The sequence below is a fragment of the Hibiscus syriacus genome, unplaced genomic scaffold (genome assembly GCF_006381635.1).
Source record: "Hibiscus syriacus cultivar Baekdansim isolate YM2019G1 unplaced genomic scaffold, ASM638163v2 tig00111105_pilon, whole genome shotgun sequence".
Classification (NCBI taxonomy): domain Eukaryota; kingdom Viridiplantae; phylum Streptophyta; class Magnoliopsida; order Malvales; family Malvaceae; genus Hibiscus; species Hibiscus syriacus.
Genome location: NW_024062987.1, coordinates 2386787 through 2411129, shown reverse-complemented (window position 1 = coordinate 2411129; position 24343 = coordinate 2386787). Strand labels below are relative to the sequence as shown.

Sequence of the window (24343 nt, the reverse complement as noted above, 5' to 3'; positions counted from 1 at the left end):
TTCACAGGTAAGGCGCGGCCCCTGCCCCGTGCTATACCCTACGTGGCCTAAGACGCATCCCAGGGGCCATGCTATACACACGTGTATCCCATGTCAGCATAAAGCGCGCTTCACGGGGCACTCTTTACCCCACGTGATGCAAAATCAGCTTTAAGCGCGCTGCATAGGCGTGCCTTTCTGCAAAGGGTGTTAGATCATAAAATATAGTATAAACGGTGTTTGATCGAGAATATTAAATGAAAAATGTGATTTTTCGGGATAAACGCCCCCAAACCAAATGGAATTAGACAATAAATGTTTTGTTTAAAACTTCGTATTTGAAGAAATTAAATCAAATAGGGTGGATGAAAAAGTGTGATTTTATTTTGTTGTGTTCAAATCTCAAGTACTTGAGATCTATTAAAAAAATTATAATAATATAAAAATGTTTATTACGATTTAAAGTGAAATATCTTAATAATTTAAAGATTAAATTGATGCTCGAGTTAACTCGTAACTTCTCAAACATTTCGTTGCGTGTTTGTATGAGAAGTTTTTACGGTAATTATTTGCTTGCGTAACGATGCGGGATGCGTTTCAAATTTTTTATAGATTATTATATATTTTTATTTTCTCATGAATTTTTAATTACCTTTTAAAAATATGTATAATTTCAAGAACGTAATTAAAAAAATAATCACATTTTTAAGATTTTATTTATATTTTTAACTATTTTTGAGTTTTTATAAAAATATCATGTAAAAATATAAATGAACCACGTGACATTTAGCAGAAATCAGAGAAGTCCAAAGATTAACCGACAATGGAATGAAAGTTTGGACCGAAAAATAATAAAAGGGCAAAAGTGTAATTTTTCCTAAAAGAGATGTGCTAAAATAGGTATTTTAGAATGTATATATGCGTATATATATGACGAAAATAGTGGCTCTGTGTCTTACATTGTAGATGAACATACAGCTCCACCAGATTATGATATGGGTGCCATAGAAGAAGCGCTGTTGGGCGACTTCGTACATTAAACCAAATCACACGATGTAGGGAAATTTGACAAACTTAAAAACTTTGTGACGTACCAAATTCTAAAACAGTAATTATTAAATATAGCACAGGGGACGTGTAAAAAGATTTAGCCGATAAAATTTACATGTTGCTAACCCACACTTGCAGCACGAACCAAAAATGGAGGGAGGTGATGCTCCAAAATACCTAAAAGCTCTCTGCCTTGATTTACCTCTTCTGGTGCCTCACCTCCGAGCATTCGAACAGCTTCGACAAGCTGTCCCCTCAGTCTTTGTGACAACAGGCGACCATCCACCTCGATACACTCCCTGTACAGTGGCATGTACGCAATTCCCACCCTCAAAGGGCCTGGTAGATCCCTTAAGCATATTGGAGATTCACCCCTCTTCAAAATCAGCACTACCTTTGCGTAGTGTTCTTATCCTTGCTTTAATCCATCCAAGAATGCTGCCTCTGACCAGTGCTCTTGAACAAATTCCCTCAGATCAGGAGTAACAGCCTCATCATCCGAATTGGCAATGCTGTCTGTAACTGCATAAGTAGCAGCAGGATCACCTAAGAAGTCGGATTGGAGGAGAAATGCAACACCATCGAGAGATCCACTACTTTCAACCGCAGCCTTGAGAATTTCAATGCAGTGCCATTAGGACATGCTTAGGAACATGGGGTAGAAGATATGCACCTACACCAACTTGGCTGCTGGAAGTAGCAGCAGTGAGGGCCAGACAGAGCTCCATTTCTCGACAACCTCTTTTAACAAACCACTGGACAACCTGCATGCAGCCTCTTTCAGCTGCCCTCATTAAAGGTCCCAAAAACGCCATGGCATTGCCCTCTTCTACTAGACAATCCATTGTTCCAATCTTGCAGTAATGTGAGGCAAAACCCAATGCAAGATCAACATCAACATCCAAGCTATTCCGTTGGGCGATCTAGACCAGACAAACACCACATAAACCAACAAAGATAATTAAGGAAATGTCAGATTACAATACAAAACTAATAGTAATAATAATGACAATAATAATATTTTCTCCTACTTAAAAAAAACACTTTTCTTAGAGCAAAATAAGAGAAAGCACACGTGAATTTCTATGGTTACGAGAAAGAGTAAAAATCAGATTACGGTGTGATTCTATCTTTGGTTCCTCATTTTGAGTTTTCCATGGAATCTGTCAGGCTCATTCGTGTCTGAACAGGAAAAAAGTCGGTACAGTTTAACACAGGAGCATTCCCATTCACTTGCATGGTTTTCAATCTAAATGCTTGGGATTCCTTCACCACGTTTAAGAGAGAGAGAGAGAGAGAGAGTAGCAAATCTTACACAATATAAGAATAAAATGGAATGCTATGAGATAACTGGATCATACTATATTTAAGGGATTTAGACTACCATTTCAATACCCCTGATATCTCCAAACTGAAATTAGTTTACATGCAAGAACCCTGAATAATTTCATGACTACATGTAACCATATCTAAAGTGTGTTAGAGTGAGATCTTATTAAAAAAGAAGCAAGAAACTTGTACTGTCCAAGGATAAGATAAATTGTGAGAATCAATCACCAAGTAAAATGAGATTTTATTCACTTCAAAGGCTGGAGTGGTAATTTCCTAACATATCAATGCTCTGCGTACAGGATGCATATCGTAGCACTATTTTTTCACCAACCTCTCACAGAACAGAACCTTGGTCAATGTAAATGCATTTTCAACAAATAATGAAGAAATTGCAAATAAGCATCTTGAAAATGTTGACACTTTGCAGTAAAAGAGCAAAACTTCAAATTCCACTCCAAAGAAATAATATGCACCTGCAATAAAATGAGGACAAGTTCTGTACTGCCAAACCGAGAGGCTTCAAGGAAACACTGGTTAACATTGTCTGCACCCCCCCTCCACCAACATATCCAATAATCCTTGGATAACTGTGGATGAGATCCCAGAAGCCCAACCAGCATCAAATGAGCTAGAGAATAGAGTAAGAGGAAAGCAAGCTGCATCAAATGCTTCTGTAAAATCCTTTCCTGTAAGTTGGTTGCCAGCAAGATCTAGGAATGTCTTAAATGCAGTTAATTGAAGTTGGATTTCAATAGCTGAGCAATGATTCACTCTATCGTTGTTCCCCTGACACCAAGAATGGGAACCTATAATTGAGTGAACTTTTGGACCTTGGCACCAGCTTCTGCCTTCAAGACCTCATCCCCATGGCATTCTTGGAGGCGCTCATGCAACCTAATGAGAACCAAAACAAAATATTAGCACATGAAAAGAATAACCAGTTGGGCAATGTCTTCTACAAAAATGAGGAAAAAGAAATGGTGAACTCCATTTTTGTCCCATGCATTTTTTACATAAGGCACTCACAATGTGTCATATGGCATGAGGAAATAATTTGAGAAGTAACTTTTACTGATTTCATTTCTTTCCAGAGTGCAAAATCAATGATACGGAACAAAAAGCGTACATTATATGGATCTTTCTTTAAACCTACATCAATTCGGTGCACTATCTGACTTACAAGCCACACATAAAAGATCCAACCTCAAATAACTAATTCAAAGTCATCTTCAATTCTCAAAAACTAACTAGGCCAGAGGCAGCAAGAAATGCACAATGTTAAGCATCTCTTTTATGATGAAAATAAGTGCAGTGAGTATAATGATACAGAAAAGAAAGGTTCCCCGAGTGTTAAACGTAATTATACATAGCAACTGATATAGTCTAACAAGCATGTCAAACAGCATGCATGATACCATTAACAGACCAAATGCCTTACCACTGAATATAACAATATTTAAAATATAACACAAACATAATAATAAACATATCCAACAGAAGTAAAGCCTTAACAAGAAACAGTTTCTTGTTACATAAAAGGAAATAAATGAGTAGAGAGTAAAATTGAATTTCAAAGTGAAGATAGTATTATAGTGATCCCTATTAGTGGAGTATAGAACAACAATTAGTGGCTTAATGAATCTAGAAATGAGACTCGTATTTGCCTATACAGAAATACATGATAGCCTGACACCACCATTGTTTTTCCCTCGTGACAACATTAATGTGTTTCGAGATGAATTAAAAGAAGCAATTATTATCCATCTACAAGTAGAAAGAAACAGCTTGCTCACCACTGAGCCATCACGGTTACAGTGTCTGCAAGACTCATCGTGCGACTCTGGCAAGCTGAGACACAAGAAGCAAGAAATGAAGTCCGGAGAGTGGCTCTAGTAAAGTCAGAATCACCATTAGCAATGATCTTCCTAATCAACTCGGTAATCCCATACATCTCCTGCTGGGTGCCCAAAAACCAGATAGCATCCAAGGTGACACACAATGCATCATTTAGAGTCTGTGGATCTGTTGACGAGATTAAACTCTCAGCAAGCTCCCAATCATGGGAACTCACAGCTCCCTGAAATAATTGGCCCAACTCAATCCTATATTGTCGGCTGCCTTATTGACGTGCACAGATTTGTCCTTCTCGCAGAACACTGTGTCTTTCGCAGCTACCCTAGATTTGATTTTCTTCAGACTACAACTACCAGACGTTGATGACTCTTTACTTACGAGGGGTGCCTCAGTTGAGAAAACCACATTACTTGCCTCGCCTTTTTCCAGTCGAAAGCCTTGAATTTCACTGTTTGGTTGTCCCATTTCAGTTTCCTCAGTATCCGTTCCAGTAAACCAAGGGTCCTCTAAGTGAACGTTTTCACTCCCCACAACAATTTCGCTCTTTTTTTCCATTATATACATTATCAGTTCAGCGAATCCTCAGCAGCCCAAAAAAGTCACAAATGAAGCAAATACTTTTTCAACCCTCAAGACAAAAGAAAGGGATCCTCAAAAGGCACCAAACTGTCAGGAAAAAAAGTTGAAGAGAAAATGCGTCCTCAAAGACCTAGATGCATGCCTCTTGCTGCAAAATAAATTGAAATTTCGTAAGCATAATGACAATAATTTTGTAGTGGCCAGTCCCTTAATCCTATAGAAAAAACAAGCCCAAATACCAGGATTATTCAAAAATCAAACCTCAATTCCCAAAACACTAAAGAGGAAAAAAAATAAAGGAAAACCATATGACATGAAAGGGAGAGAATGCCCAAAGCAACAGTAACACTTCCCAAAAAGATCAAAAGGATTCAATACCAAAAGGAACTGAAACAAATCATAAAAGGAGCAACATATACGGGGAAGAGAAAATCTAGTGCAGAGGAGCATCAAAACACATAAAATGGGTAGAAGTGTTCCATCCGTAAAAAACACTAAAAAAAATCTTGTTCGTCTCAAGCTATCCCATCGAAATATGAGAGATCCAAGGAACAAAGGCCAAGCTTAGAACAAGAAAATCCAAATTCGATAGATATAATCCGATAATTCTAATCAGAGAAACACGAAGAAATGAAAAATCAGACAAGAAGCATTTAAGCATACAAACGGATGAGTTTAATCAGTAAAAAAAAAGTAGAAATGAAAACAAAAAGAAAGTAAGAAAGGGAACCTGAGTAATAGAATGGGATATGGAGAAAACCCTCTCCGGCGCCGGTGGTGTATGATTTGGAGATTAGTATTAGATATCAAAAAGGAAGAAGTAAAATTAAGATGGGTGAGATAGAAAATATAGAGACGAGGGAGAGAAGGAGAGTCGGACAAAACCCTCCCCTCCGCCGCTGTTATATGGCTTTCAGATTCTAGACACCCAACTTCAATTTGCTGCCTCTGCTTTTTCTTCCATTTTCCTCCCTTTTTATTTATTCTTCCTCGTATTCTCTTCAGCTACCACGTATAAATGGGAAAAGGTATTTGATTTTTTTAAAATTAAGTTTAAATAACAAATTAACAATACATCTTTATTTTATTTTTTTGTATTTTTTTGTTTTTAGTATAAGATAAGAAAATCTATTTGCTTTTATTTTTATAAAACTGAAATATATTTTAATTAATGTAAAATTATATGGGAGTTTTTGCAAATTAAAACTATATCAAAAAAATGTAAAATAAAATAAAATATACTCCCACTCTTAACTAATGTAAAATTGTAAAATTATATTTTAATTAATTTGAAATTATATTAGTTAAAAAATATGCTTTTGAATTATATTCCCATTCTTACTTTTCAAAAAATTACTAATAAAACTACATCAAAATACCTTGGAGGCAGTGGTAAATCTAAAAATTTATAAATAGGGATCTAAAATTTTAATTTTTTTTAAAAAATAATGGGTACAAAATATTTTATTTTTTTATTTTTCTTTAACATATTATATTAAATTTCACTTTTTTCTTAAATAATAGGGATGCACTTGACCTCTAGGGGGCTTAGTGCATCCGCCCCTACTTAAAGGCGATTAATTTTTTTATGTAGAATGTTGAGAAGGTGGAACCGATGAGGAGAATGAACAAGCAAGAATCGTGAATGTCACCTCCTATGGGATCAATTACGCTCAATACAGATGAAAGTAGGCAACCAACGATGAGTTTTTTCACTTGGGATCAATAACAAGATAGTATTGATCAATTACGCTCAATACTATCTTGTAATCATCCTATATTAATAAAAATATATTATTTTGATACAATGCGTAAAAAAAATAAAGATCAAATGTGTCATTGTATTAATTTTGTTAAATGTCACGTCAATTATTCTATAGAATATTAAATACAAGTGACTTGACATCATTTAAATGATTAAGTGATTTAATTGATAAAATTAAAAAATTAATGATTAGATTAGTTTCTCCTATAATTAAAGATCATAAGTGTAATTTACCCAAGAAAAATATTGCTATGAGAATGACAATTTTATTATATATGAAATATATTTAGGTTTATTTCAATTTAAGCCCGAAGACATTCTTTATAGGTGATTTTCCCGGTATATCACCGATGATCGGTATTATTACCGATCTAACATCGGTCAGATTATATTTCCCGATCTAACACCCTTAGCAGGAAAGTGCCCCCTTGAACCGCGCTATATGCTGATTTGGCGCCACGTGGAGGAAAGCGCGCCCCCTGAACCGCGTTATACGCTGACTGGGTACACGTGGGGTATAGCGCGCCCCCTGATACGCGCTATACGCCACGTAGGGGTATAGCACGAATCAGGGGCCGCACTATACGCCGTACCAAAATTATATTTAACGCGGTCCCTGATCCGCGCTATATCTTTTATAATGGTACCGCGCCTTATATGCTTATAAATACTCTCATCCGGTTCACATCTCCTCGCATCTCTCCTCTCTTATAAATTAATACAACAATTCCTTCAACGAGTAATAATTCTCGTAATCTTCTCAAATTTGATTTAGAAGCTCGTGTGATTTTTCGTTATAATGTAATTTTGTTATAATTTTTAATTATACTTATTGTTTATTATCATTATTTGAAAAAATATATTATATTAATTATTTTCAATTAATTTTTATGTTTGTAAAATTAAAAAGCGGGAGCATACGTCGAAATAGTTTTGCGGTGCAGGTAATAATATAAAATTATATTATTTAAATTATTTACGTTGATGTGTAAAAAATTTATTGTGTTATATTTTCGTTCATATATAATTTATTTAATCATGTTTGTTTAAGTTATTTTTTTGCAGATATAATATTGTCGCACTTTTAAACTCAAAGAATGGCACGACTTTCAGCTATTGTTTATTATGATGGTGAAATTCGAGAAGATGAAACCGGCATTGTTTTTGTATCAAATGAGCGTGTTAAAATATCATTCAAAAGAAACATAACTCTTGAGGAGCTAATAACGAAGATTTCGAGGAAGATTCATGTTGGAAGTAACAGAAGAATGTCGTTGTTGTAGTACAGATTTCCAACATCATTGTTGTCTTTAACTTATACAGCGTTCGAACTTTCGAACAATGATGATGTTCAAATGATGGTTGAAGCTCAAAGTAATTATTCAGACGCCGCTATTGAGATGTATGCAAATTTTGTTCAAGTGCGTGCTGTTCGAGGTCAATCTTTAAGCTCACACTATGGGCTGGCTGAACAAGTTGATCAAGTTGACAGCCCGACTACAATAATGTGTAATGATTTTAATGCCATAATGGGGAGACATTCATCCGTAACTCCTTATGATATGTACCGAGGTGGGTCCATGAACAATACGTATGGCAACACCGCGTCCAGTCAAGGGGAAAACATTCATCTGCAAATCCCTTTGACCTTAATATGGAGATGCCATCGACGCAACCATCTGTGCAATTTCTATTTGACACGATGGCTTCAAGCTCCAGGGGGAGGCATTCGACTACGAGATTTTTCGATCTCAATGTCGATATGCCTTCCAGTTCAAGGGGAAGGCGTGCAAGTAGTAGGTTCTTCGACCTAAATGTGGAGAGCATGGAGGAACCATCATCTCCACCAGAAGAACCGCTTCGTGAGCCTGGTACGGATAGTGCTGAGACTGGACTATTCATTAACCCAAAATCACATCAATTCAACTCCGATGGTGATGAAGTTCCAGGAAATATGGCACAAATTGACCCTCCTGCACACATGTATGAAGTTGATTATGGTGCAATGTACGGGCCAGAATTTGCGGTATGCCTCATCTCGGTGACTATGGATATTACTCATCAATAAATGATGGTGAGTTATCTTTAGGCATGTAGTTTTCAAGCAAAGAATAAGCGATGATGGCTATCAAAATTTACAATATCTGTAATTCTGTTCAGTCCAGAGTCAACCGATCGACGATCGAAAAATATGTATACTACTGTGCCCGACGCGAAAACGTATGCAATTGGATGGTTCGCTTATCGAAAATGAAGAGGAAAAACAATATATGAGAACTAATAGTATACAACGGTCCTCACAAATGTTGTGCTGGAGGGGTCAGCCAAGATCATCTGAACTTGGACTCTGAAGTGATATGCCAAGTCATCATGCCCATGGCAAAAGCAAGCTCTCATATAGCTGTTGCAGTGTTGATTTCAGCTATACAATCGCAGTATGGGTACACCGTCTCCTATAAAAAAAGCTTGGTTGGCAAAACAAAATGCCATTGTTAAACTTCATGGCGAATGGGATGCATCTTACAATGAACTTCCAGGTTAGTTTAGGTTGGTGCGGACGTTGAATCCTGAGACAATTATGGACTTCGAAACCTCCTATGCATACCATAATGATCGAGTTCTTCGCAATCGATGCCAATTCTACCGGGTTTTTTGGAGTTACCTACAGTGTGTTAATGCTGCCAAATACTGCAAGCCTGTGGTCCAGATCGACGGGACTTTCTTGTATGGAAAATACAAGCAAGTTTTATTATTGGCAGTTGTCCAAGATGGAAATTGCAACATTCTTCCAGTTGCTTTTGCTCTTGTCGAAGGAGAAGATACAGATTCTTGGGCTTTTTTTCTCTGAAATTTACGTGCACATGTTATCACGAGGGAAAAAATTTGTGTCATTTCAGATCGCAGAGCTGGGATCAAAGCATCAATGGAGTCTTTGGGTCCAATGTGACAACCACCCTTTGTCCAACATAGGTATTGTCTCCGACACATTACTACGAACTATCATGGAAGGTACAAGAAAAATGATGAGCGTCAATTAATTGTGCGCATGGGTAAGTGAAAGCAAGTTAGTAAGTTATACATTTTTGATCATTTTAATTTTGCAAAGAAAGTAAGTTAGTAAGTTATACATTTTTTGATCAGGTTACGAACTACTTCCTCGAACGTTTGAATCAATGCTTCAAGATTTGCGGGCGAAGAACGAGGAAGGTTACGAATACATCAGCCTAATCGATAAAGAAATGTGGACGAACGCATATGATGGTGGATATCGATATGGACACATGACGACCAACTTGGCTGAGGCAATCAATTCAACCTTAAAGGGTGCACGTCACTTACCTGTAGCGGCTTTGGTAAAAATTATATATTTTCGTTTGGGGGCGCTTTTTGCGAAGCTCGGGGGACAAACTCAAACCTGGATGCAAGGCGGTCATGTCTAGCACCCTAGATTAGTTGTAGATCTACATAAAAAAAAATTGTTGCATCAAATGTAATGTCTGTAACAAGCTTCTCTAGAAGGCATGAAATATTTCGTGTCACAGAGTTGCCCCGACCTCTTCAAGGGATTGAAGCTATGTCGCTAAGAGTAAATCTAAGGGACAGAGCGTGCGACTGCATGTTTTTTCAAGCTCTGAAGTATCCATGCTCTCATGTGATAGCAGCTTGCTCGCATACACGTCAAGACTACAACTATTTTGTGGATCTCGTATACCTACTATCTGAAGTTTTTAAGGTATACGAATTTGAGATTCCCCCCATAGGTAATGATAAAGACTCTGATGAGGTTCAAGATTGGCTTCCTATTGTACCAAATCTGAGTTTATTGAGGGAGCGTGGTCGTCCAAAATCCAATCGAATTCATTGCGATATGGATATTCAAGAAAGATCTAGACAAGACAGAAGATGTGGCCATTGTAGAAACCCAGGACACACTAGAAAAACATGTCCACTTATGTTGTCATCAAGTAACAGTTGATGAGGAAATGATGTATTTGTTTATCAAATAATAATTCTTGTATTTTAATATGCATTTACTTCAAGTTAATGTCATTCGATAATCGTTGATGAAGATTAAAAAAATGAACACAATTATTAAATTTTATCAAACTAATAACAATTGATATTTAAATACAACAAACTTACAATAAGAATAAAATGGTAAATGATAACCAAATTACAATAACTGATATTAAATGGTAATAAACAAAATTAACTAAAATATATTAAAAAAAAGTCCAACAAATTTAACAAAATAAAGTAAGTATTAAATGAGAAATAATAACAAATTACAATTAAACAAAAAATCTATCGATGCCTACGTCGTGAATGTGTTCCGCATGGCGGTGGCTGTCGGTCTCGATGAGGATTTCTTCGTATCACTGGTTCTGACTCCTCGTTGTCATCGTCATCATCGTCGTCACCATCGTCATCGTCATCATCGTCGTCTTGAGCAGGTACATCAGGCTGATGAGGAGCTGATGACGATGAAGCACCTCCATAGAATAAGGACCCTGGAGGTGTATGACTGACTATCCCACCGGCATACGAAAACTGGGAAAACTCAGACATCGCTGAGTGTGAAAACTGTACAGGAGGTGTCTGTGTTGCGGCCATGGGTGATGAGGATGAACCCGCCAAATATTCAGCATATGAACCCCAAGTCAGATCTGCAAACATAGACCCATAATAGCCTCCAGGAGGGGTCATCTGTGACGGTGGCGATGGCGGGGTCATAAAACCAGGTGAAGGCGGCGGCGGCGGCATCTGGTAATGGAAAGGCGATGGCGACATCATATATGGTTGTGGCATCATATATGGCTGCGGTGGCTGTTGGGAAGGTCCTGCTGGTGCAGCTAAGGATGAACCGGAAGCACCTGCTCTCCGTCCACGAGTCGGGGGACGATGGTGTTGTGTCGGTGAACGTCTCTGTTGACGTCGTGGAAATGTCTGCCCTCGTGCATCCTCGGGAAGTATAAACAGTTTCCCGTTACTGTTGAACCACTCATAATAATCCTCAGCATACATCAAGAGGTCATCAAAAATGGGCTCTCTACGGGGAAGGCGCCGATGTCGATACTCCCACAACACGACCTACCCATGATGCCTCACCAGCCAATCTATATCTGTCTTGCCGCATCTATCTAAGCTATGCAACTCATCCATATTGCGAGGTGCTTCCGGAATTGGTTGAAAACAACCAAACTGTCGGAGCACGCGATCAGTGGAGTGCCACTCGACGGTCGCATAACAGATCAGAGGGACCATCGCCATCTAAACATCTAATGGACCCCTCAACTCAGGTGGGATCACCGCCCTCACATCATCAGTAGAATATGGCACCCATTCAAACTAAAACAAATAATATATAATTTTTATCAAAATAATAATCTAATTATATAACTGTAATCTAAAATCGACTTTTAAACATTAAAATTCATACCTGTGTGCCAGCCTTCTGATCGATTAACACCCTAATTTTTTCTAAATCATCAGGTAGCTCCTGATGATTTTTCCTATTAGTAGACCACCTATTCAAGGGAAAAAATTATTATACGCTGTATAAAATTATTAATATACAAAATCAGGTTTATAATTACCTCAGAAGTAGTGGAAATACGAATGGGTTCTTCACAAAGGGACATAAAAAGGGTAATCGATACCATGCCCAAGACTGCAGCAGTAGGAGACATCCGCCGATAGCATTACGCCTGTAGTCAGTGGCTCCACACATCTCCCTGTACAACAAAGCCAAAACTGCCGAGTCCCAACTGAATGATCCGGCGAGATGAAAGTCGCTAAGATGTCGCAACCACATGCAGTGAACTAGGTTGCGCGATTTGTCCGGCATCAACAACCCTCCTATCAGCTGCAGTATGCATGCCCGTGCATACATCTTAACCTCATCCTCAGAGGCGACTGCGCTCAACTCCCGAAAATTAGCATCTAACCAATTTAACGGTATCCTACCTCCGATAAAATTTTTCGGGACACGTCCTAGACTATCCCGACACAAAGTAGTCCAAGAACCGGAAGCTATCCCCGATATCACATCTCCATCCACCGGAAGCCCCAGGTGCATAGAAACATCCTCAAGCGTGATCGTGCACTCTCCGCACGGAAGATGGAATGTGTGGGTCTCCGGCCTCTACCGCTCTATTAAGGCAGAAATCAGGTCTGGCTCTATCTTACAGTGACCCTAATATCTACCTATGTAATCGAATCCAACCTCTATTAAATACGGCAAGACACGGCTGGGTATCACTAACTTAAGATTCCTAATAAAAGGATCTAATACACGGTCCTTCTCCTAAAAATAAATAATTACAAAAATTAATTCTTAATCTAATAATCATGCATTAAATGAATCAACTAATTATTACTAATAATTTAAATTAAATTAAAACGTTAAAATGTTACCGTATCAGTAAAGTGTCGAGATATTTAATTCTTAATCTAATAATCATGCATTAAATCAATCAACTAAATATTACTAATAATTTAAATTAAATTAAAACGTTAAAATGTTACCGTATCAGCAAAGTGTATAGATATATGATTTCCATCCAAGCGAAGTAGACTGCCTTCCATTATATATCTGCACAAGAATTATATTAATAAAATATTAAATAAAGTAAAAACATAATAATAAAAATATTATAAAATATACCTTAAAAAGAGAATATTTGAGAGAAATTTAGAGAATTTGAGAGAATTTGGTGTGATAAAAGTGATTGAGGATGGGGTATTTATAGGGAGATGGGGACATAAAGGGTTGGGTATTTAGGGGTATAGCGTGCCCTCTGCACCGCGCTATACCCCACGTGTCAGATATCCAGGTATAGCGCGGATCAGGGGGCGCACTATACCCACGTGGTGCCAGATCACCGTATATCGCGGGGCAGGGCGCGCGCTATATCCACGTGGAGCCAAATCAGCATATAGCGCGGTTCAGGGGGCGCACTTTCCTGCTAAGGGTGTTAGATCGGGAAATATAGTCTGACCGGTGTTAGATTGATAATAATACCGATCACCGGTGATATACTGGGAAAATCGCCTTCTTTATAAGTGGTTTTTATAAAGATGTACTATTATTATTTATTTTGTAAGGATATAAAATCAAATTTTAATTATTTTAAAAGAATGAAACCGCGAGAAGACAAATGAAATGAAAACTTGAATTGAATTTAACATTTCTTTTTTAGCAAAAAAAATATATATAAGGGTTCTATTGTGAGACGTCTAAAATAAGGCTAACGAATGGTGTGATTAGTAAAAAAATTTACAGATTAAAAGCATTATTTATAATATTATAAATTGAAATTAGAAAAGTTATCAGTCAGAATAATATAACAGGTTGCACTTAAATATTATATAGGATAAGAAAATGAGTTATGAATGGTAAATATTATGAATACTATTAATATTTTAGGTTATGCCTAAAATGTTATCAGAGTTTAAGATGATGGAACATTGGATTTTCCTATGATAAGAAAATAAGTTAGAAATTGAAAATGTTACGAATATATATCAGAAATAAGGTTGCGCCCAATAATGTTATAGTTCACTAAGAAATATGTTGTGATTTGTAATGTTAATATTTTTATTAATAAAATAGGTTGCGCCCAAGAATGTCATGGTTCACTAATATATAGGTGTGATATGGAATCTTAATATTTTTAATAATAAAATAGGTTACACCTAAAATATTATCAGAGTTTAAGCTTATAGAACTTTGGATTTTCTCACCATAAAAATAAGTTAAAAGCTGAAATGTTATGAATATATATAAGAAATACGGTTGTGCCTAAAAATATAATGGTTCATTAAGAAACATGTTGCTATTTGGAATGTTAATACTTTTATTAATAAAATGGGTTGTGCCTAAGAATGTCATTGTTCACTAAGAAATAGGTTGCGATATGGAATATTAATTTTTTTATTAATAAAATAGATTACGCTCAACAATGTCATGGTTCACTAAAAAATATGTTGTGATATGAAATGTTAATATTTTTATTTATAAAATGGGTTGCGCTCAAGAATGTCTCAGTTCACTAAGAAATAGGTTGTGATCTAATGTTAATATTTTTATTAATAAAATGGGTTGCACACAATAATGTTTGGTTCACTAAGAAAGCAAGTTGCGATCTGGATCATTATTTTTTATTTTTCTATTATAAAAAATTTGAAAGTATGAATATTTTTCCAAAAGTATCGATACTTTCGAATTTAAAAAAAAATAGAAAATGATATTTTAACTTTTAAAGTTAAAAGTATCTATACTTTCTAATTTTAAAAAAAATATGAAAAATGTTATTTTAACTTTCAAAGTTAAAAGTATTGATACTTTTAGAAAAATGTCGATATTTTACTGTCTTCTCATTTTTTTTAAAAAAAATTGAAAATATAAATACTATTAAAAAATATTCATAATTTCAAATTAAAAAAATATGAAAAATGCTATTTTAACTTTCAAATTTAAAAGTAATGATAATTTTGTAAAAATATTGATACATAAACACATTTTAAAAAGAAAACCTTACCCATAAAGTGCTATGCGGAAGTCACAAAGTTGTTGGACAATTTTCAAATTCTCTTCCTTCATGACAACGGTGTCAAGCTGTCATTTTTAGTTCTATTTTATCGTTTTTATAATAATTTTTCATGGCATTTTTTCTTGTAAATAGTATCATGGCTACCTATGTTTTTGGACTCTTGGTGCATGTTTGTTTTATTAGTCTTCTTCTCGGTCTTTTATTTTTCATGAATACATGGTTGATTGCTTTCCTAATGTCGATTCTTCTGTTCGTTTGTACAAGACAGTTCATTTATGTACATCGTGGTTGATTATAGTTTATATGTACTGAATGAAATTGTTGTTAAGGGAAAATCATTTTTTCTATTGACCATTTTAGTTATTCTTTAAGTTTCTCTCCTCCATGTTTGATGCTCAAAGTCGTTAGTGTGTTCGGTTTATATATGTTGTTGTTTCACTTGTTAATGATTTTGTTTATTAGGTTATCTCTAAGCAATCGTTATTATATTTTATTTTCGATAGTCACGACTGTCTTTGTTCAGTATGTACTTGGCAAGATTTTTTTTGATACGACTTTTGATAAATAAAATATTCTGGTTATTTTCAAAAAAATATATTGATACTTTATAGCCTCCTCATTTTTCATATTTTTCTTTAAATTCAAAAATATCGATATTTTTGAAAAAATATCTATACTTTTGAATTTTTTATAATAGAAAAATTAACATTCTAGATCACAAGTTGCTTTCTTGGTGAACCATAACATTCTTGTGTGCAACCCATTTTATTAATAAAAATATTAACATTTCATATCACAACCAATTTCTTAGTAAATCATGACATTTTTGGGCATAAACCGTTTCATTAATAAAAATATTAACACTCTATATTGCAACCTATTTCTTACTGAACTATGACATTTTTATGCGCAACCTTATTTTTTTATATATATTCAACCTTATTTTTTTATATATATTCATAACATTTTCATATTTTAACTTATTTTCTTATCGTGAGAAAATCTACTGCTCCATCAGCTTAAACTTTGGTAACATTTTAAGCATAACCGTATTTCTTATATATATTCATAACATTTTTAGTTTTTAACTTATTTTATTATCGTGGAAAAATCCAATGCTCTATCATCTTAAATTTTGGTAATATTTTAGGCGCAACCTAAAATATTACTAATATTCATAACATTTATTGTTTATAAGTTATTTTTTTCCTTTATAATATTTTAGGTTTCACCTATTATGTTACTACATTGATAACTTTTCTAGTTCCACTTTATAGCATTTTGTGTTTTAACTTGTAAGATAGTTTCCCAATTAAACCATCTAAAGTTTTTTGAAAATAGTTACAATCTAATATATTACAAATAAGTTAACATTTTAGGTACTGCTAAACCTGTTTTATTAGAGGTTTGTTCATGTTTTCTGTTGCGACGTTTTTTAGTCTTATATTAGTTTATAAATCCTTAGAATTCTCCAAAAATCTATGACTTCAGAAAACCTAACAACTTACCACCCTGTAGTACTTCCCTACAGGCATATAATAATAATAATAATAATAAAACAGCAAATATTATCTTTGTGAAGGTGAGAGTGTACGAGTTGTTCGAGGATCGAATAAATATCGATGTCAATTGAAAATTGAAAATTAAAACATGACATTCAACCCACTTTCACCCATAGTTTAGTGAACATATAAGAAAACAGCATTTGCACCCTGATCTATCGGTGACATTATATAGCCTTTTTATTAGAAGTTTCCATTATGTAAGTGCTATAAATATAAGTCGAATGATTTCTTTCATAATTGGGAATCATCACTGGAAGTCATTCAACACATTATATTTATTGCTTATAGCAAGAACCTGGCTCTAAGGGGGCAGCACGGCCGCTTCCGGCTAACGGAGCAGCTGCAACTCCTCTTTGATTCAGTAAACACCTAAAGTGTGCCAACCTTCCGGTTACTTTTCTTGGATTCTTAGCTAGCTTGTCATAGGGTGTCCATAGCCGCTCTGCAATTCAGATCGAGATGGGAAGGAGAAAGAAGAATGTCACCAATGCGATGAAACATCAATGTCAAGAAAATACTTCAGTTTTCGATAATAAATCAAAACTATAATCGATGAGGGTCACTTGATCATTTAGATCAACATAGGTGCATGCTTATGCTTCTGTCTATATGTAACTGAATATCAGCATCACTTAAGTTAAAGCCAGATCGAAATGACATATCAAAGATTTTGCTCCTCGGATTATCTTTCATACTCGAGTCAAGGATGACAGTTACTGTTAAATATTAATCGATTGACAATTCCTCCTGAACTTGAAGCTAATAATGCCATCAATGATGTTGAAACACAGTTAGCTATTTATGCAAACCTTAAAGTTATCTGGTAAACTTCAGAACCTGTTTCTGGGCCAACAGAAATAGCATGTTGAATGTGTTTCATGATTTTACTTTCTATAACGAGAAACTCATGATACTTTGTATCATATATCACATAATATGCATGCAATCTATTATCAATATTAAGTACCTGCAGCTGCAGCTGCACGTGGCCATATGGTTTGCTCAATATCAGAACCATCAACGGTTTCACCCCACATGCATACCTCCCCTCCAATAACTAATTTCTGTTGCTTCGAGTTTGTAATATTTGTGAGCGGCTCATTTATGTAGAATTCCTGCCATGGGGTGTCCAAGTGGTCCAGGTACCATCTGTCCTGGTTGCTTACAATACACTTTAATCCTGAAGCAACCACTCGTTGAGCAACACCTCCACCAAGCCTGCCAAAGAAATCTTAAGCGAAAATTCTTCCATATGAATTCATGAATCAAGCAATAGATATTACAACATTGGTATTGCATCATCACCTCGAGTGAACTCAGGCAGTATATATAAGGAATATAAGATTTTATCACCAGCATTTTCAGAACCTGATCAGACTAATAATCATTTTAAAAAATGTAAATAAAAAATTGTTATAAAACTAGACGGAAAAATTTAAGATGAACCAGAGAATAAAGTTTAAAAGAAATGCCAAAAAAAGATACTGATCAACTAGTGTTTTTTTTTTTGGCTTTATTTCTTTAATTTTCTATATAATATCTTGTTCCATGCAAAAGCTATGGAATCTACTGGAAACAGTTTGCAAGTCTTCAAGTTAATTAACTATTTAAAAGAAATTACAATTTAACTTTTTCATGCCCTTTAGTAGTAAGAATTCCTGCTATTCTAAATTGTGAAGTGATAAATTCAATTAGAATATATTTGAGGGTATTTTGAATTCAACACCTCGGCACCTTAACCTACTTAGAATTATAGGTTGCTTCCCCTCAACAGTCTGGAGAGAAAAAGATGTAGCATTTGCTTTGAATTTTCTAAAAGTTCGCTTTGCAAAAGGATGCAGCATCATGCCTACAGAAGAACAAAATGCATAAATTCTCTAGGTTTGAGTGACAGAGAGTAGGAGATACCAATTGTGAACGACAGTCTTCCGGCTCAATTTACTGCCAAAGTCATTGAAAGTCTCCTCCCTGTGATACTTTGTATGTGAATAGGATGTATAATAATGTTGTTTGACTAAATAGCTCTTGTATAAGATGAATACCAGTTAACAATTTCATATCCATGGGATAACGCTATATTTTGTGCTCGCAAGACAAAGTACTGATAAGCTTGAGATTCATTCATACGATGCCTTTTTAACCTGCAAACCAGGCAGCAAGAAAGTAAGAGACTTGCTAGATATAATAGATTTCAGGAACACGATAATATCATGCCATGTTGATCAAAAGGAACTATATTAGTTTCGAAGCATGACGTTCATGTGTTTACATGAAATAACAGAACAACAATAAGTAATTTTCCACAGCGGCGTTGTTAAGCAGCGCCGAGGGCATCAAAGGAATGACAAAGGTAATCTACTAATCCTATATGAATAGAAAACTAAATCTTTTCCCACTAGTTGAAGGTCACTAACATAATATTACATCAAAAACCACTAAAAACAATAGAACATAGAAGCTTCTCTTTCAATCAGTCAATGGCATCATATACTTCCCTAGGTGACATGCTAATCCTTCCTTCTCCCTAAGAATAGGACATGGATGTTACTCAGAATAACAATAAGCAGGAAAGGTGTTTGAAAAAGAACAATAGTATCATTTCCATAAAGTTTGTAACAAGGATTAAGCCAATAAACCGAATAGATATTCATTTTCTTTCAATGGTGTAGCAAATCAAAAAAAAAAAAAAGAACTTCTTACCATTTGCTTATACGAGGAGTTATGGTCCAACAAGCTGAATTAGAAAATCAAGAGGTTGGATCAATAAAACTATTAAACTCAGATTAATGAGATAATAATTAACATAATATATCTATAATAAATTAATAACATAGAAGCAGGAGTTATAAGATAGTATAGTTTTAACTCACTTGTATTAACCTCATCACCTCCCAAGTGAACAAATTTAAAGTTAAAGATCTTGCTGAAATCTGAAACAAGAATTCCATTTTCATTTTGTTATATAAAGGAAAGAAAAAATTGCAGACATTTCTTGATAGAAATAATGTCATTAAGGGGTAAGTAAGGAGATCACCTGAAAGAATTCCATCTATTACTTTAAATGTAAATTCATTGCTGACATCAAGAGGCTGTTTACAGTCCTTAGATGGCCATAAAGAAGGATAACCAACCCCCCTAAAGAATTGAAATTGCGTTGACTCAAACATTTAGGAAAAGGTTAAAAGCATATAAGTTTAGGCATCCATGCATCTTGAATTCAATTTTGCAATATCTATCTGCATTCGTTGGGCACATTTGATCATTTGATCATGTATTATAGTATACATTAAATATCCAAACAGTCCTTTAATGGCCACAGAGAAGGATAATCATTTCTCTTAAAGAATTTAAACACAGCTACTTAAAAACATTTTAGGACAAGGCCAATAAATTGCATATAATTTTTGGGGTTAAGTACACAAATGGTCATTAAACCATTTTGTAACAGTTCAATAAGTTTAATGACCATTTTGTAACCACTTAGGAAGTTTAATGACCATTTTATAACCTCTGAGACTTCGGTGACCAAAAAGATCAATTCAACATAGTTTAGTGACCATTTGTGTACTTTACCCCTAAATTTTTTTGACATATCCTGACTTCAAGTTTGCAGTAATATCTGTGCTTATTGTGTGTATTCAATTATAAGCAGTTCAATATATCTTAAGAAGACCTATTTATCATAATTTGGGTCCTTAAAACCATATAGTCGGTTATTGCACAGAATTTTCTCTCATACTGCATGTCCTTGTCTTAGAATTTTCTTCAATGTCAAGGTTGCACCACAAAACCACTCTTATTTCTTCTAGAACAGAAGAAACTAAGCAATTTAGCTATTGCCCATAATTTTGTCAATTTATCATCCAAAATTTCTTAAACCTTCTCCACCCAAGAGATCTATGGTGAGATAATCATTGTTAAAAGTTCCAGTTTTAAGGTGACTAATTATGATAAAGCTTAATTTAAAAAATATAAAAAATAGCATCTTTATCTACGAAAAAGAACTAGATGCAATTTTCAGATAATCTTCATGACAGGAAAAAAAATAGCATCTTCGTCTACTAAAAAGTATTGCTTATTTTCAAAAGAAAGCATGTTACTAGCAACGGTGAAAATCTACTACAAGAATGGAGAAAGCATATTGTACCATGAGAGAGCATGTCCCGGAACATCAATTTCGGCCATTACATTTATTCCTCTTTCTTGAGCATATCTGCAGAGGTTAAAAGTAAACAGGTCAAAAAGAATTGGAGTACTCAAAAAAGTAATTATCATTTGGATACATGTGAAAGAAAAAGACGAGAACGACATGCCTCACAACTTCAGCAGCATCAGCAGCTGAATATCGCTCTGAGGGTGAATAAGCACCATCCCACAGTTTAGAATAAGATGGTATCTCCAAAGGGAAAGATTGTGTATCTACAATGTGCCAGTGCAATACATTCTGTATGAAAGCAAGAAAGAGTTACCACTTATAGGCTAATTCTTCTGGTGGTGCATTAAACAAAACAATCCACTAGGTCAAACAATGAGGGGGAAAAGAAGTAAAGAACTCCGGCTGAAATCTGTTATTAATGCATTACTTACCAACTTTGCATAGGACATAGAATCAATGACCTTCTTGATAACTGCCATTGGTAAATAGTGACGAGATGTATCTGTGCCAATGGGATAAAAAAGTCTTATCATAATTTTGAAACAGAAAACAGAGATAAAAGATTATTCTATTATCATATAATTTTCTCCAACGTTGAAGATTGGCAGTTTAGCTGCAATTCCATCTTTCATGTTGGTTGCTGAGAACGTAGAATGGCCAAAATGGGCAGTAAAACAATATATTTTGATAATAACTAACAACTAAAGCAGTAGCAACATGAAATCCCTAGACATTGTATTTTCAAAGGAAATCAACACCATTAATCGCTTAAACATGTCTTAGAAGATAAGTGCCTCACCAATTAAGAGGCCTCGATAAGGAAACCTTGGCTGATCAATAATAGTCCATGGTGACATGTGAACTTCAAGGACCCTCCTCGAAATGCTAAAATAACATAATTGGCTGAACGTCTGCACCATTGTATAACAAGCTACATTATAAGAATTTTTTAATTTGCAATAACCTATAATGACAGCTTGGCAACAAGAATTATACTGGTACTAACCTGAAGCCCATGTAAAGTACCATAAACTGTCTTTGCCTGCATGAATTGGTTATAAGATTAGAAGTTAAAGTCAGAATAAATTAGTATAATATAATGAGAGGAAATTTTGCAGTTTTTCGTCCTACTTCAACAGACAACATCAGTCAGTATTCTTTTCATTTTTTCGTTAATTTGCCTCCTCTGAAATAAAAAAGAAAAGGAACTTTTGTTTTTTTTTAAAGGGGTGTTTTGTATTGTATTTGAAAGTATACATACAAAACAAAACAAAAACTCCCTAATCCTAAATGGAGGAAAAAGAGTACCCATGTAAGTATACACGATCCGAACGGACTCTGGCAAACAAACCGCAAACCAGTCCACACTTATGGGAAGCAAAACTCCCCGAGCCAAAACCAGCATACCGTGTGACTTACATCACCTCCAACATAGAGAAAAGACACATGCCCTTGACTCAATTCAATTGGAGCCTTTATCCCAACGACATTCTGCTCTAAAACATAAGCATAGACCAAGAACACAGCTACTGACATTATTCTATGAATAAGCAAGACCACTTCAAAAACTGGGAAACCGGAACCACAAAGCTAACTCAATTCAGATCAATCCTCAGTCTCCATGATCGATAAGCGGCAAGACATGCTGCTACAATTTCGAAACACTTCTCCAACACCAACGAAACAGTCCGGAATATGACACCTCGACATCCTAGCTCTAGAAACGTGATATACTCCGCACGACTGAAAACAACAGACCCCGACGAGTCCTACAAATTAATTATAAAATGAACTTGAAAGGCGTATATCTTCAAAAGGCAGACCAGTTAAGTTGGTGTGGTGTATAAGTTTAGGTTAGGCATTATTATATTAAAACCCACTCAATTAATTTATTTTTTTGACAAAATAACCCCATGTCAGATTAGTTAGAATTTAGAAAACTAACCCCCAAACTATCAACATAGGATATCTCACGTTCTGCAAAAAGCGTGTCAGATTTTACGTTTTACGAAAAGTGAATTTCATGTATTTATTATTGTCTTTATCTAATATTAAATAATTTTATTTAAAAAAGTTGATGGGTCTCGCGCCCTATAAAACGCGAGGTCCATTAAACGTGTTTTATATGACACAAGATAGTCCTACATGAGCTGTTTAGGAATTTTTTTTTAACTAATCTAACATGAGAGTTATTTCTAAAAAAATAATTAATAGGAGTTTTTAATATAATAAAGCGTTTAGGTTAAAAAATTGTAAAAAAAAAAATGGAAGTTTAGGTTACTAGAAAAGGAACTTGAAAGGCGTATATCTTCCAAAGACAGACCAGTGAATTTGGTGTGGTGTACAAGTTTAGGTTAGGTTAAAAAATTCTAAAAAAAAAAAATTAGGTTAGGCTTGAAACGATGAACTAGCAATCCCAAAAAAATCAAATTTGTTTGAGGTAGGTCAATGAAAGACATTTTAATATCAAGCTAAAATTCAACTACTACATTGCTTGGAAATTGAAAGTAAAATAAAAAAACAGGCATTTATCTACAGCTAAAACTTTCAGATTATTGTTCACCCAACTTAACATACATATTTGTTGGAATGGTTTGGTTGACGCTTATTTCAGTTCTTTTTATTTGCCAAAACATAAGTCAAATTTCAGTATATGAATAAATATAAGGTCAAAAGTTCACCTTTCTTAATTAATATTAAATTTTCAATAACAGAGTAATTTTAATGTACATTAATCAACCTAAGAAGAATTAAAGGACACGTCCTACCATTGAAAAAACCAATAACATAAATTATTTTAATGCGTAATTGATCAAGAAATAGGATTTGCTCGGCGTACCTCAAGCTGGGCGTAACCCGGCTTTTCCGGTGACGGGACCATTAATTTGTAGGACTCATCGGTACCGTATTGCAGCTGCAATCAAAATCACAGGTGAATTTCCACATTCAAATCAAATGTTTTCAACACTCCGCTCTTTTATAATGAATTAACAAAATTTATTTTCGACTTTCCACATTCCCAGACAACGAAACAACCTCGATTTTCATTTTGTTTTTGAACTTGTGTCCATCTCAAAGCTTTATCTTTCATTTTCTGGTAAAAAAAATGAGAATAAAAAATGGAAAGAGTAAAAGAGGAACCTGTTCGTTTGGAGAGGAAACAACGATATGCAGGCCCTGGAGCAGAGATGAACGGTTGAAAACAGAGAAATTGGCATCGATAACATGATCCTGTTTGATGACAGCAAACATCCTGTCGAATGCGTCTTTGAGTATTTGAGACTCACAGTCCGAGGAGAACGCGAAATCGCTGGCCAAGTAAAGGCGGGCGCCGCCGTAACTCACCGACGCCGGCATTGGCCATATATTCACCTTACTATTCTCGCTCGCGCTGCTAACTGCTAGCGAATTGCCCAGCACTACCGCCACCACCGCAACAGCATAAAACAACGCTTTACTTACTACCATTTTCCCCATATTTCTCCTCTGTCTCTTTCCCCCGCTTTTT

The 24343-nt window shown here is 35.1% G+C and overlaps 1 protein-coding gene and 1 pseudogene across 1 annotated transcript; both read right to left on the bottom strand.

Moving 5' to 3' along the window:
• Positions 1 to 979: 979 nt before the first annotated feature.
• LOC120154227 lies at positions 980 to 5821 on the bottom strand (annotated as a pseudogene).
• An 11082-nt stretch (positions 5822 to 16903) lies between these two features.
• LOC120153695 (beta-hexosaminidase 3-like) lies at positions 16904 to 24343 on the bottom strand. The gene is made up of 14 exons (XM_039165605.1): positions 23977 to 24343; positions 23675 to 23749; positions 21842 to 21877; positions 21635 to 21746; positions 21267 to 21337; positions 20993 to 21123; positions 20827 to 20892; positions 19714 to 19814; positions 19550 to 19609; positions 19380 to 19413; positions 18722 to 18820; positions 18588 to 18647; positions 17647 to 17897; positions 16904 to 17121 (listed from the first exon to the last, which is right to left on the bottom strand). Exons 1-14 carry the CDS (start codon positions 24310 to 24312, stop codon positions 16955 to 16957), a joined length of 1599 nt encoding a protein of 532 aa, XP_039021536.1. The 5' UTR covers positions 24313 to 24343; the 3' UTR covers positions 16904 to 16954.